We start from the raw sequence: 14,506 nt of genomic DNA on the forward strand, positions 1-14,506 counted from the left end.
TGCATGTGTTATGGTTTGGGCGTTCTCTGTACTGAGGCTGAACCCTTCGTGCAGGTTTTCAGAAGGTGGGCTCGTTGAAAACTTTAAGTCAATAAACCAGCTTAGTTATTATTACGCAATTGGATCAAGATATTACTGGGCACACCCTAACGAAGCTTAAACGCATTAATGCAAACGAGAGACTGCTACATTGTCTACCCGCCCAAACCCATCCAAGTGTAACGACATGTGCTATAAAGATGGCCTTATACTGCCTCCAAGGCATATCCAGAATCGTTGGACTGCAAGGTGAATCTTCAGAGCAGGTAAGCTTTCTCATTTAGATTGACATCCATAGTTGAGCATGTGAGTTACCTGTTACGCTGTTTTGAACATAAGCCAAAAAGATGTTAAACACATGTTTCACACAGATCATACCTCGGTTCACCGACCCGTGCAGATTCCGGGGTAGAATAGGTCTTCAGCAACCACTACTTGCCGTAAAAGGTGACTATGCTTGTCGTAAAAGGCGACTAACGGGATCGGGTGGTCAGGCTCGCTGACTTGGTTGATGCATGTCATCGATCCCAATTGCGTGGATCGATGCTCATGTCAATCACTGGATTGTCTGGTCCAGACTCGATTATTTACAGACCGCCGTCATATAGCTGGAATATTGCTGAGTGCGGCGTTAAACAACAAACCAACCAACCAATCACTCCGATTAAGTCCTGTCACCAAGGTGGTAAACGTCCAAGACCTGCTTCACTTCGGGCTTTTCTCGCACATCAAACTGTGATATAAGTGAAATACTGTTCAACGCGATGTTTAACCCAATTCACTCACTTACTCACTAGCTTACCAAATATTTTCCTTAACCACATGGATACCAGCGGGACATATATGTTCCTCCTCTTCAACACTCGCTTTGAAGTCGAATAAAATTAACAAATATCACGCACACAAAATAAACTTCACAGTCTTGAATTCTGTGGGGAAGCAATATCACTGCAAATGACCTCCGAAAATTATGTACATCGTAAATGTCGCCATTCTTTACAAATGTCTAAATCACCATTCACAACATTATTTACAGCATGTTTTGAAATCTAAATTTAAGATATTTACTCTGAGAGAGGAATATAGAAAAATAACATATCAGTAATCACGCGTGTCTGTCTTTTATCAAATCAGCAAAACTCGAATCGTTTAGAATGTTTCGGAAAAAGCACAAACACGAACGCCGAGGTAAACTCTCCGCCATATTGGATAGTGTGTACAAAATCACGTTTCACATTATGCTGGTAATGCATCAACCAAGTCAGCGAGTCTGACCACCCGATCCCGTTAGTCGCCTTTTACGACAAGCATAGTCGCCTTTTACGGCAAGCATGGGTTGCTAAAGACCTATTCTATCACGGAATCTTCACGGGATCATCTAATGTCAAGCTGACGAGATATCACTGAAATACTGTTCAAAGCGGTGTTCAGCCAAACTCACTTACTTGTTCAGAGCCATGAACCCGCCTTAGGCTGTGAAATGGGGTACATTTCCAGTACAAGCATTCATAGTACACAGAGTTTGATTGATTTTTTAAAAACATGGTTTGCGGAGACATTTTATTGTTACACTTTATTTATTTCTAAACGAACTATTTAAGGCATCTCTGTACAATTATTGTCAAAGGGTGCGATTCTCATGCATCATGCGTTTTCAGTTGGGCCACTAGTGTGGAGTATTTCATGAATAAAGTAGGAACACGCATATTAACGTATATCTAGGAACTTGGAGGCAACAGAATAATGTAAGGCTTAATGTTTTGAAGGCAGGCGGGAGCGGAGGAAATTCTATTAAATAATTTTGTATGACCTTAAGTTGCGGATATGGTGTCGTGTAAAACATCGGACAAGATAATTTTAGCTGAATGCTACAAATTGGTCTAAGAGAATTTTGCTTTAAAGAATATGCTAGCCGTGCATAGTATTACCTCATGGAGAAACTCACTGATCTGTAATTTTATCTGTAACTGACGAATAGCCACGAATAGGCTGCAATACTGCTGATGCGGCTTTTAGCAATATTAACTCACTCACTGACGGTATTATATTTCCCCCTGCTTCCGGCCACTTTCATGTTTTCACTATCTTTGTACATTCATGGACACAATTTCATTTGTTAAATTATATTGAGTATGTGGAGGGTTTTAATGTAAAATACACGGGAAACTGTTACAACGGGAGAGGACTTGTATACACTACATCGGCCTTTGTGTATGTTAATTACATCGCATTTTCAACTAAGTCATAATTTTGCTAACTTGTACTTGCAAAATGAGTGAGTGAGTGAGTGAGTTGGATTTATCGCCGTTTTCAACAGTATTCCAGTTATATCACGGCGTGTCAGCTTAATGTGGGAGGAAAGCCCAAAGTGATGCAGTAGTCAGACGTTTACCACTTCGGTGAAACCCACGAGCACGGGTATGTTGCTGAGAAACCTAGAAACATAATCGGGGCGAACCGAGATTCGAACCCACAATCATAGGTTTCTGGCGTGCCCATTTATGTAATGTGGGAAATTTCAGTAATTTCTTGGAATATACGCATTTTATTTTTTGCATTTCACAAAAATGAACATTGCCGAGTGCGCTTTAAACAACAAATACAGATATTGGTAACATGTTATAAAAGTATCAATTCTTTTTACAATTCAGAGATGTCAGCTGCAACTCTTCTGTCAGTCTTTGCATTCCTTCTAATTTCCTGCGTGCCACAGACGGAAGCACAAGGTAAGTGAGCGACACTACACTACGCTACACTACACTACACTACACTACACTACACTACACTACACTACACTACACTACACTACACTACACTACTGGGAAAAATTCCCTTTCCCCAAAAGACCGCATCCGTAGTGGTACAGCGTCCGCACAGAGAGCGGCATGTTTGAGGTTCGATGTAGGGTACTTGTTGTTACCCTTCATGGCGCTCGGTATTAAGGGGCAAAAACAAGGACTGGTCGGCTCGGAGTCAGTACACTGTGTCTGAGTGGGGTATTCATGTTAAACTGCGGCATGGTATCTCAGTGGGCTGGCAATATTTAATCGGCATTAGTCCGGACTAGTGCAAGCAGCGACATACACACACACACGTGCATGCACGTCACTGTATAGGTGCAATAATCTTGAACGCGATGTTAAACCCCACCTCATCATTTCCCGACACGGCATACACGCCAAACAATCCCCTTTACTTTGGTGAGGTTGCCTTTCCCATTTCTGCAAGCAGGACATTTTGACTGTTCAGCAAAATCTGACGGATGACAGGAGCAGGCGTACAATCCTTGATTCGATCGTTGTACATTTTGATACTCCCCATCGGGCTACCATTCCCACCACCGCGAGGCCACACCGTTCTTAACCGGTAAAATACATCCTTCAGCAGAACGTCATCACAACCATCCCCTGACCCACCATGTGTCCAGATAACATCATGCTGGAACACATCTGGGACATCCTGGGGCGCAAGATACCGAAGCTGACTCACCAGTTGCCAATCCACACGAACTGGCGCAAGAATGGCACCAAGAATGGCACAACCTAGCCCCAGAACGCAGTTGGCTTGGCTTAATGTTATACGCCGCACTCAACAATATTCCAGCTATATGACGGCGGTCTGTAAATAATCGAGTATGGACCAGACAATCCAGTGATTGACATCACGAGCATCGATCGACGCAATTGGGATCGATGACATGCATCAACCAAGTCAGCGAGCCTGACCACCCGATCCCGTTAGTCGCCTTTTACGACAAGCATTGTCGCCTTTTATTACTTCTTATTTACTTATTTCGCGTGCAAGCTGTGGCAACAATGTTCGTTTGTTGTTTAACGCCGCGCTCAGAAATACTTCAGCTATATGACGGTGGTCTGTAAATAATCGAGTCTGCACCAGACAATCCAGTTATTGACATCATGAGCATCAACCTGCGCAATTGGGATACGATGACATGCATCAACCAAGTCTCCGAGCCTGACCACCCGATTCCGTTAGCCGCCTCTTACGACAAGCATGGAACATAGCTGGAGTGCCGCGTTAAACAACCAACCAACTCATCAATGTTTTATCATAACGAATTCATTTACGAAACCCATACCGAGTTACAGGAGACAGGCCGACATGCCATAGAAGAGGGTGGTGTAACAACTAAATTAACAATGTCAGTATCCGGTGTGACCACCTTTTGCTTTGATACAGCGGCGGCACATTGAAAACATTAGGTGGTTAAGAACAGCTTGGGGATGTTGTCCCAAGTGTGAATAAAAGATTGGCCAAACTGAGCCGGCGTTACCGGTTGGTTCTGGTCCTGTCGTATGTGTCACTCCATCTCATCCGTGACGTGTTCTGAGGGGATGTCCTGAGATGTCAGGAGACAAAGCAATCCATGGCAGTTCAGCAATGCCATGCTGCCTCAAAAAGAATGTACCAACACGTTTTTACGCCATTCCTGTTTGCAGAATACCCAAGCCGCATAGACATTGACTTCCAGCTAGTCATGGCATTGCGTACGCGTTATTTACGGTTAGACAAAAGTGTTTTTATGAGACCTGATAGCTGAACAAGCATTGTGCGCTCTTCATTAAAAAAACAAAACAAAAAACGTGTGTGAGTATCATGCTCCTGACAAACACGAAAACATCGAAATTCTAGGCCGTGCATTAACATGCACGAGTCGACTTCACGAATATGTATTGAAAGACGCATTATTTAATTTCAGAAGATACTTGTTTTTATTGAACTTTATATGAAGCACAGTTACCTTTTCTGTAAGTACTGGATAACAAACAATAATAGTGAGGCTGCTTGGAGCCTAACATTGCTGAATTGGTGATAGTATTCATTTATTTTCAAGTTCCCTTTAAGTCTAACCTTTCAGAACAATCAATCAACGTATTATTTGAAGGCTTCAATTTCACTGCGACTTAAATGAAACAGGTGTCTGCGACAGAAAAAGAGAATTGTTTTATCCTTTGCACAACCTTTCACCCACGTAATCTACTAACTACTTTTATATTTACCGTTTGTTGATATATTCCTGAAAGAAAAAGAAATGTCTGAGACAGAAAACTGAGTCTTCTTCGTCTTCTTCAGCTGGTCAAGTATGCGTCGTTCAAATGACGGACAACGTTGATGAGGACAAGGGTCCAGTCATTTTCCAGTTCGTTCGAAAACAAGGCTCAGTTGGAACCGTCACTGTCAGTTACACCTTAGCAGATGTAACAACAGAACCTGAGGACATCATTGGGGACAGGACCGGAACAATCACGTTAGCCGATGGCGTGACGGCGGCGAATCTTTCAGTTCAAATCAATGACGATACGGTAAAGATTTAAGGGTTTATTCTTAATAGATAGGGGACACGGGTGGCCAAGTCGTATAAAGCGCCGCTATTCGCTGTGCAGATTTGCTTCCGTTAGGCATGCCAGAAACCTATGATTGTGGGTTCGAATTCCGGTTCGCCCCGATTATGTTTCTAGGTTTGTCAGCACCATACCCGTGCTCGTGGGTTTCACCGAAGTGGTAAACGTCTGATAACTGCATCACTTCGGGCTTTCCTCCCACATTGAGCTGACACGCCGTGATATAACTTGAATACTGTTAAAAGCGGCGTTAAACCCAACTCACTCACTCTTAATAGATAAAAGCGCCCTAATCCTTCCATATTCATAACAAATCTGTGGGGCGTCCGGCGTCCTTCTCTATAGAAACCGTTTGTCCAATAAGGCTGACATATCTCATGATTATTCGATGCCGATTTTTGTGTTTGGTTGTTCGTTATTTAACGCCGTACTCGGCAATATACAAGTTATATGACGGCAGTCTGTAAATAATCGAGTCTGGACCGGACACTCTAGTGACTGATATCATGAGCATCGATCTACGCAATTGGGATACGATGACATGCATCAACCAAGTCAGCGAGCCTTAACCACCATATCCCGTTAGTCGTCTCTAACGGTTGCTGGAGACGTATTCTAACCCGGATCTTCACGAGTCTGATTAAATGTGATGCATTTTGCATAATAAGATAAGTTACATTTAGTGCTGGGACACAACACATTTATTACGGTCTTAGATATTTTAGACCCGTAAAGATCAGGGGTAGAATAGGTCCTCAGCAACCCATGCTTGCCGTAAAAGGCGACTATGCTTTTTGTAAAAGGCGACTAACGGGATTGGGGTGGTCAGGCTCGCTGAAAACGTGGAACGATGCTCATGCTGTCAATCACTGGATTGTCTGGTCCAGACTCGATCATTTACAGGCCGCCGTCATGTAGCTGGAATATTGCTGAGTGCGGCGTAAAACAACAAACCAACCATTAAACCTCGGAACTTGTGTAGAAGATATCTGAATATGCTTATAGGCCGCCGTCATATACAAAACGAGCAAACACATCGAACATAAAAAAACATCTCTCCTGCATGTCTCCCGCGTCATGTATAGGTTCCTCTTTTTTCTCTGTTTGCAGATAGAGGAAGACAGCGAACAGTTCTCCATTACACTGACTGGTGGAACAGGCCCCGAATCGATAGCGACTGCCATCATCTTTGATAATGATGTTTGTGAGTGAGCTGATATCTTTATAACCTACAAACCTTACTTCAGCACCGTTAATATTATCAAGCCCGGGTACACTTGTGCATAAAGAGAGGTATGTGGTATGCATGTGTACAAAGAGAACGGTACATAGGGTACATTTCTTTTGTCCGCAATGACCGCAACATCATGAGTAAACAAGAAAGAAGTGAGCAAAGCTCACATACCCCCGTTATCCCCGCTGGTCAACACCAAATAGTAAATAGTTTGTTAATTAATGAAATATTACATATTTCTAACTGATTTTAACTTCAATATTTTAAAAACTAAGATCGAGTTCCAGTGACAGTTGACCCCCCCCCCCCCCCCCCTCAAATCTCCCTTTATACCAGTGTTCACTGCAAGGAAGTAGATCACCATGAACACATTTGAATAAAATTTTGATTGAGGAGTTACATAAGAATAATTATCAAAAGGACCAAAAATTGTTGATATAAAAACACATAAAAAAATGGAACAATATCAATAAGTTCATAGTTTTCCATCTAGCCTTAACAGATATGGTAAAGAATTAATAAATTCAAACTAACACAAAGCACAGATACTTATGATGATCTACATGAGTGGAAACAATTTTGGAAAATATATTAGCTATACAAAACCAGTCATCAAAATTTCTAAATTCCATCATGTTTCCATGAAAACAGCAAAAGAGAAAACTTTAAGAATCTTATAAAAGATAAAAAACAATCATAGTGGTTAATGTAGCAAGTTTGCTGAAGCTAGGATACACAATATTGTAAACATGGATCGAACAAAAACTCTACCCAAAATTTATGTTTCACCATGATTCCATGGAAACGGCAAAAATAAAAAAAAATCAGAATCTTTAAACTAGCAAAAGGCACAAGTTCTCATTGTGATAAATGTGTGTAGAACGTTTGGTGAAGCTAGGGTGCATAGTTAAAAAGATATAGGCCGTACAAAACACCCACCCTAAAAGTTTAAGTTCGTTAATGTTTCCATGGAAACGGCAAAAATTAAAAAGTTCAAAATCTTCAAACTAGTAAAAGGCACAAGTACTCATTGTGGTTAATGTGTGTAGCAAGTTTGGTGAAGCTAGGGTGCAGGGTTAAAAAGTTATTGGCCGTACAAAAGCTCGGACCGAAGAACGGACGAACGGAACGCTATATACCCCCGACTTACTTCGTAAACGGGGGTATAATAACCGAGTCTGGGCCACACAAACAAGTGATTGATATTATGAGCAACATACAAGGGAATACGCAGACAGGCAACCAACAAACTCATCGAATCTGACAACCAGATGCAATATTACGTCGCCTCAAGCAGACTAATTCTCAACCGGAAAAGCCGATCAAAATGACATATTAGTAAATAGTCTCGTAGACTCTGATAATCGATTTTTGCCATCAATTTCGCATTTTGATGAATATCTTGTTAGGAACATAAAACGTTATATCTAGCTACAGCGTTGATCATTAGATGGCACAAAGTGTGCACGGACAATCTGTTTGTTTGTTTGTTGTTTAACGCCGCACTCAGCAATATCCAAGCTTATGACGGCGGTCTGTAAATGATCGAATCTGGACCAAATATCCAGTGATTAACATTATAAACATCGATCGACGCTACTGGTATTCGATGACATGCATCAACCATATACTTCAGTGAGCCTGACCACCCGATCCCCTGTCGCTTATTACGATAATTTGGAACAATATAAAGAAAATCATTCATAGTATTTACGGCTTTCAAAATAAAGAGCGTTCAACTATAACCCCCCCCCCCCCCCCCCCATTAATATTGGTTCACTGAGAGGATATATCTACCTTCATACCCTTACAATAAGAACACCAGAGAAAAACACAAATACTAAATTTGTCCAGTAGTATTTGAAATAAAAGCGACAAAAACTTTTTCAATAATGATATGAAATCTCTTCTAAAAGCACAGAACTATCCCGACTATATACTATGCATCTGCTTACGGATCATTATCAAATAGTGATGACAACAGGTGTTTGCGAAAAATTGAGGGTATCCTTACCCACCGATGGCACCGGACATATGACGCAGTCTCGCTTAGCAATGCTTGACTACCGAAATTGTATTTAAGAACCAAATTCAATGTGTGTCCTGTTGTGAACCGTGAAGATTCCGGGGTAGAATACGTCTTCAGCAACCCATGCTTGCCGTAAAAGGCGACTATGCTTGTCGAAAAAGGCGCCTCACGGGATCGGGTGGTCAGGCTCGCTGACTCGGTTAATTAACGTCATCAATCCCAATTGCATGGATTCATGCTCATGATATTAATCACTGGATTGTCTTGTCAAGACTCGAGTACTTACAGATCGCCGTCATATAGCTGGAATATTGTTGAGTGCGGCGTTAAACAACAAACCAGAACCAGAACCAGTGTCCTGTTATATTTGTAGGGCGTCTTTGTGAGGAAAATATAAAGAGTGTTCGTACCTCATTTCAATAACAAGTAGTCCACCTGTCTCCTCACTATTGAGAAAAAGTACACCCAATAACATATATTTTTCATTAATAATACCCAAAATAATTGTTCACTGGAATATGATGGATGTCCATCCTCTCGAGGCATGACGGTTAACTGACTGTAAAAGTCCAGTTTCCACTAGGCTGGAATTGCTGTGTTATATTTGCAGATTATGCAAAGCATGTGTACCGTCATCTGGGCGTCGACATATATTTTCCAAATCATTTCATACTTTCAATCAACTTGCTCAACCCTTGTGCTACAATTCAGAAACTGACTATCGCGGACTATTTGCCTTCAATGTTGACAGGAACTTCTATTCCATCCTGCAAATCTGTGAATGATTGGCACCGGGTGTCTGTGGGGCAGGGAATTAAATTTTGTCTTCAACTAACTCGATCAGGTAGCCTTGACTAGGCGCCACAATTTTTTTTGAAGCAAATGCAAGTGATGTGAGAGGTTGAATCTGATTGGTCAGTAGGAGGGACATGGAAGGGTCATAACTCGTAAAAGCCACTGGTGGCGCTACGATCGAACCACGAAATTTCAGCCTAGTTTTGCAAGGGTGAAAACTCGACTTTTATAGCCAGTTAACTCTTTTGCCTCCGGAAGGTGCAATGATGTCTTGAATAAAAAACTGCACAGCAGTGTCCTTAAGAAGTTTTGGGACTTCTTCTTTCTGAGTAGATACGATGGTACGTCGTGAAACCCTGGCGAATAAAACTAATTCTGAAGCGTTAACAAATGGAAACAATTATTAAATAATGTTTACTGTTATACGCCGCAATAGCAATCATCAGGCTATTTTCTGGGTAAAAAGCAATGGTGGGTTGGTTGGTTGGTTGGTTTGTTGTTTAACGCCGCACTCAGCAATATTACAGCTATATGACGGCGGTCTGTAAATAATCGAGTCTGGACCAGACAATCCAGTGATTGACATCATGAACATCGATCCACGCAATTGGGATACGATGACGTTAATTAACTGAGTCAGCGACCACCCGATCCCGTTAGTCGCCTTTTACGACAAGCATAGTCACCTTTTACGGCAAGCATTGGTTGCTGAAGACCTATTCTACCCCTGAATCTTCACGGATCAGCAATGGTGGGTGAAAGTACACGCAATCAACTAGGTCACCTACCCTGACCACAAGATTGAGTTTAATGAATATGTGTGATATTCTGTTCCACCAAGTGTTCCTAAGTTGGAAAAACTATTCTGTGTATTTTTGTGCAAAAATAAACCATAAAGCGTGTAATGAAGGTGATCGATTGCTGGCTAATTCCTATCTCTTTGTTGCTTTTCAGATTCCACTTGGGGAGAATGGGTCGGTGACTGCAGTGGCACTGTGACGTGTGGTCCAGCAAACAAAACAGAAACGAGGACAAGAGCTTGTGTTGCAGTTGTTCCCCCATTGTGTGTGCAGTCACTCACTGAGAACCGAACTGTGGATTGTAACCTACCAGACTGCCCCAGTAAGCCTCTTTATATACCATTTCTGCCCGTGAAGATCCGGTGTAGAACAGGTCTACAGCAATCCATTCTTGCCGTAAAAGGCGACTACGCTTGTCGTAAGAGGCGACTAACGGGATCGGGTAGTCAGGCTCGCTGATTTGGTTGATGCACGTCATCGTATCCCAATTGCGTGGATCGATGTTCATGATGTCAATCACTGGATTGTCTGGTCCAGACTCGATTATTTACAGGCCGCTGTCATATAGCTGTACTATTGCTGAGTGCGGCGTTAAACAGCAAACAACAACATAAATACCATTCCCATTGCAAATTACAGGGAAATCCCTTCAGTTCCGCCGGTATCATTCCAACTGAATTGTCTTGACAATATGTATGATGAAGGAAGCCTTACTATGTTATAACGGACCTTTCACACAAATTAAATTTAAATGCTTTTAACAGCGATTGTTCCGGAAGCAGGGTTTCCGGTATAAAGGGGCTCAGAGTTGCTTTCATTGGAACTATTTATATGCTTCCTTTGTAATGAATGGGGCATCAAGATAAGGCACATAAAATACTTGTGATTCAAGTAACATGTTTTATGGGAAGGGTTTTATTGCTTTTATTCAAGGGGTAGGGGGCGGCACAATATTACCTGAAATCACATTTTCGGGCAATACACGCAATACACGCTGTCATCAAGACATAAAGAGTAAGTGAGTAAAGATTTAACAGCAGAGTGAAATAACACTTTTGCTGGAACTACTTTGGTCTACATCAATGACATTATAGTTTTCATGGTAAGATCATGAAAATACTGCAAGGAAACACATAATAAATCGACCATTTAACTTTTCTTGTCAATTAACATGTTTCTCTCATCGACTGGCCCACAAAGTGGTTGCACCTTTCATTAAGATAACAACTTGGCAGGTCACTCAATGAGATAGACACCTTTTTAGACAAGAAAAGCCTAATATATCTTTTATATTTATTGTTTGATCGTCCGAGTAAGCGAGTCAATTGATCCCGCAAACCAGTTTTGCATAATTGGGCCATAACGTCTCATTATAACATGATATAAACGACACTGAACCAATACCAGTCCAATACAACACATGACGTAATCTGCAAATACGGGTTAGCTTGTACGCGGGTACCAGGCTAAATGTACCCCTGGCCAGTTCTTCCATGGGAAAGGTTTGACCTAGGCCAGTTCTTCACCGGTCACGAAATAACTTAGGCTATACCTTCCCTGAGAAAGAAATATCCTGGGCCAGTTCTCAACACCCCTTCTAGATGTTTCCCACCTTCAAAGTTGAACTGACAGTAGCTGGAGATTGGCCGGATTCTTCCGTCTCTGGATTTCAGATACATACTGAACATAAGAGGATGATGATGCTTCAGCCCAGGCTAGATCTTCCCCGTACTGGATGTAAGCTTGAAATTAGAAGGGAAACAATATTTCTTCTAAATTATAATAGTATTAAATTTCCAAAGCAAATATCAATGTAATGATCCAAAACTAAATTAATATATCCGGTAGTGAAGTTATAGTTATTATATAACATACATGGTGATGTAACATTCGATTAAATATTTTAGTCAGTGAAAACAATATAGCATGAGTATTGCTCAGTTACCATCGCATTCAGATATATATTATAAATGCAATTGATCTTTACTTGAAGAAAACAGTTTATATCACGACAGTTACTTCTTCTATATATCTCTTTTGACAAATGGTGATCTCGTAATTCAGTCTGATACAAGGAGGAGGCTCTTGTAAGATCTTGTTCTTTTTATTTGCATTTGATTTGTTGAGAATGTCATTATTTCATCACTTTTTGTAGTACTTTTCCTTCGTTAAAACAAGCTACAATTATATATATGCAGTAAATGCCTCCCCTTTTTGAGCTACGTCATATTTCCAATTTCATTTTAATTAAACCATTATTGGATAGTACATGTACAGAGCAATGAATACAAACATACTTACAAAAACATCATGAATATATCACTTGCGGCATAGAAGCTATGCACTTGCGAATCATCAATTAACAATAACATCTAATTATAAAATATTGTGGCACAATATCTGATATATTTTATGATTTTGGAACATTTTGCACAATTATGAGCAATATGTAAAGTGTGGTTTTCCTGAAGAAATGCTGGTGGGGCGAGATTTCTTTTCCAAAGTCAATTAATGTTGGATGACCTGGAGAATTATTTACCATTTGCCGTCATATGCATTTGTTGTTATCATTGCACTCGGCCTAAGACTGAGGTTTTAAATGTTACAATTTTCAGGCATCAAGTACTCAATGTATGGAAACATGAAATGTTTCTCTGTCTTGCAAAATGAATTAAAAGCTTACAAGTAACTTTCTGGACTTCTCGCGATATTTGGGATAGAGAACCAATCATATTCGTGTTACAATTTTAATTTGAGATTTGAGTGTTAATGAATATTGATTACAGCGAGTCAGGTTATTTGGTATTTTGGTCCCTGTTTTGCTGAAAAAAGTACATATGCCTCGCATTTTCGGAAAAAAATGTATCCTTTTCTTGCAGACAATGTGTGGACTTTAAGTAATCAAATTTTAATTCATTACTTGTTTTTATGAAACTGTGACCTGACCAAGACTGTTAAAGTGGCAATCTGGTACCTCAAAACCAGATGCTTTGGGAAAAGGGGTCTCGTCAACCTTTGCTGGTTGCTCTTCCAGTCGCTAAGACAGTATCCTCTTGTCTTCAAATCCCTCCAGGAAGCTTTTCCGCCATCTCTATACCAAGTAGTATTGGACATTTGTTGCAAGTGGACATCACCATGCTACTCGTACAGTAAACACTCCTTGTAGTCTCCGGCAACCAACCAACCAACCAACCAACCACAAGGAGTCCTGGTAAACCCCTGGACAATACCACGCCACCTCAGCAATGAGTTTGTCACATTTGTGTACCTAAGTGCCGACCATTCCTTGCTCCCCTGAAAGAATGAGATTCCTGACAAAGAGATGCACCACACAAAGCTGGAAGGAAGAGACTCGTATCATTGTACGCAAAGCCGCGCACAACCATTGGACGGAAGATTGGACAGAACCTCCACAGGGAGATGCCAAGAAAGATCAGTTCATCAGAGAGACAGTCTGTATGCTGTTTCATTCTCAGCCTCTGGGAAGATTTTGGGGAAAACTCACGATTGGCTGGAAGCCTACTCCTGCGAGCTCATCCCTATCACCGAGAAAACGGGTGCAGCTCTAATAGAATGCTACCTTCACAAGAAAACCCTACGAGCTGTCAGAAACAAAACAACGAAAACAGCAATAACATCCGCGAATGACTACTTGCTGCATGTCGGCAAGGGCATTCAATTATTGACTGATAATGTGTACCACAGCATCAAGAAAGACATCATTCCAACTCAAAACAAGACATTGCCCCTGAAATCTGCAACGGGCAAAACAATCAGAGACAGAGGCAAAAACAGAGCAGATGGAGAGATGGGTTGATCACTCGACCAAAGGGAAAATAACATATCTGGCTCTGCACTGGAAGCCATTTAGCGTGCTCGGAATAGATGGGATCCCTCCAGGGGCTGTCAACTGCAGAAAAGGGGATCTTGCAAGGCCACCTGTATGAACTTCTGTGTCAGTGTTGGGATGAGGGTGTGGTACCAAAGCACATGAAAGACATCAGCATCGGCACCTTGTACAATAATATGCAAAGCATCACAAGAAAGCTCTCGCTACAGAAACTTGCTGACAGGGTGTATCTCGAATCTTCTCAATAGACATCAGCAGAAGCCTCAAATCTGTCGCATTTTGATCAACCCCACTAAAGCCTTTCGACATTGTGTGCCTAGATTGGCTCCTCAATATGATCCAGTCACTACATACTGCCATGAAAGGTACAGTTTGACAGTTCACCCTCTGGGGCTT

The 14,506-nt window shown here is 41.3% G+C and overlaps 1 protein-coding gene across 1 annotated transcript in view; it reads left to right on the forward strand.

Moving 5' to 3' along the window:
- The first annotated feature begins 220 nt into the window (after positions 1-220).
- LOC124114055 (A disintegrin and metalloproteinase with thrombospondin motifs adt-1-like) overlaps positions 221-14,506 on the forward strand; it is a 70,829-nt gene continuing 56,543 nt past the window's right edge. The window contains exons 1-5 of the mRNA XM_048396008.1: positions 221-305; positions 2,691-2,765; positions 5,134-5,363; positions 6,513-6,606; positions 10,415-10,582. Of these exons, the coding sequence (XP_048251965.1) occupies positions 2,693-2,765; positions 5,134-5,363; positions 6,513-6,606; positions 10,415-10,582 (565 nt within the window). The 5' untranslated portion in view covers positions 221-305; positions 2,691-2,692. The remainder of the gene's footprint in view (positions 306-2,690; positions 2,766-5,133; positions 5,364-6,512; positions 6,607-10,414; positions 10,583-14,506) is intronic.

The sequence above is a fragment of the Haliotis rufescens genome, unplaced genomic scaffold (genome assembly GCF_023055435.1).
Source record: "Haliotis rufescens isolate VD_foot unplaced genomic scaffold, xgHalRufe1.0.p SCAF_15, whole genome shotgun sequence".
NCBI lineage: Eukaryota > Metazoa > Mollusca > Gastropoda > Lepetellida > Haliotidae > Haliotis > Haliotis rufescens.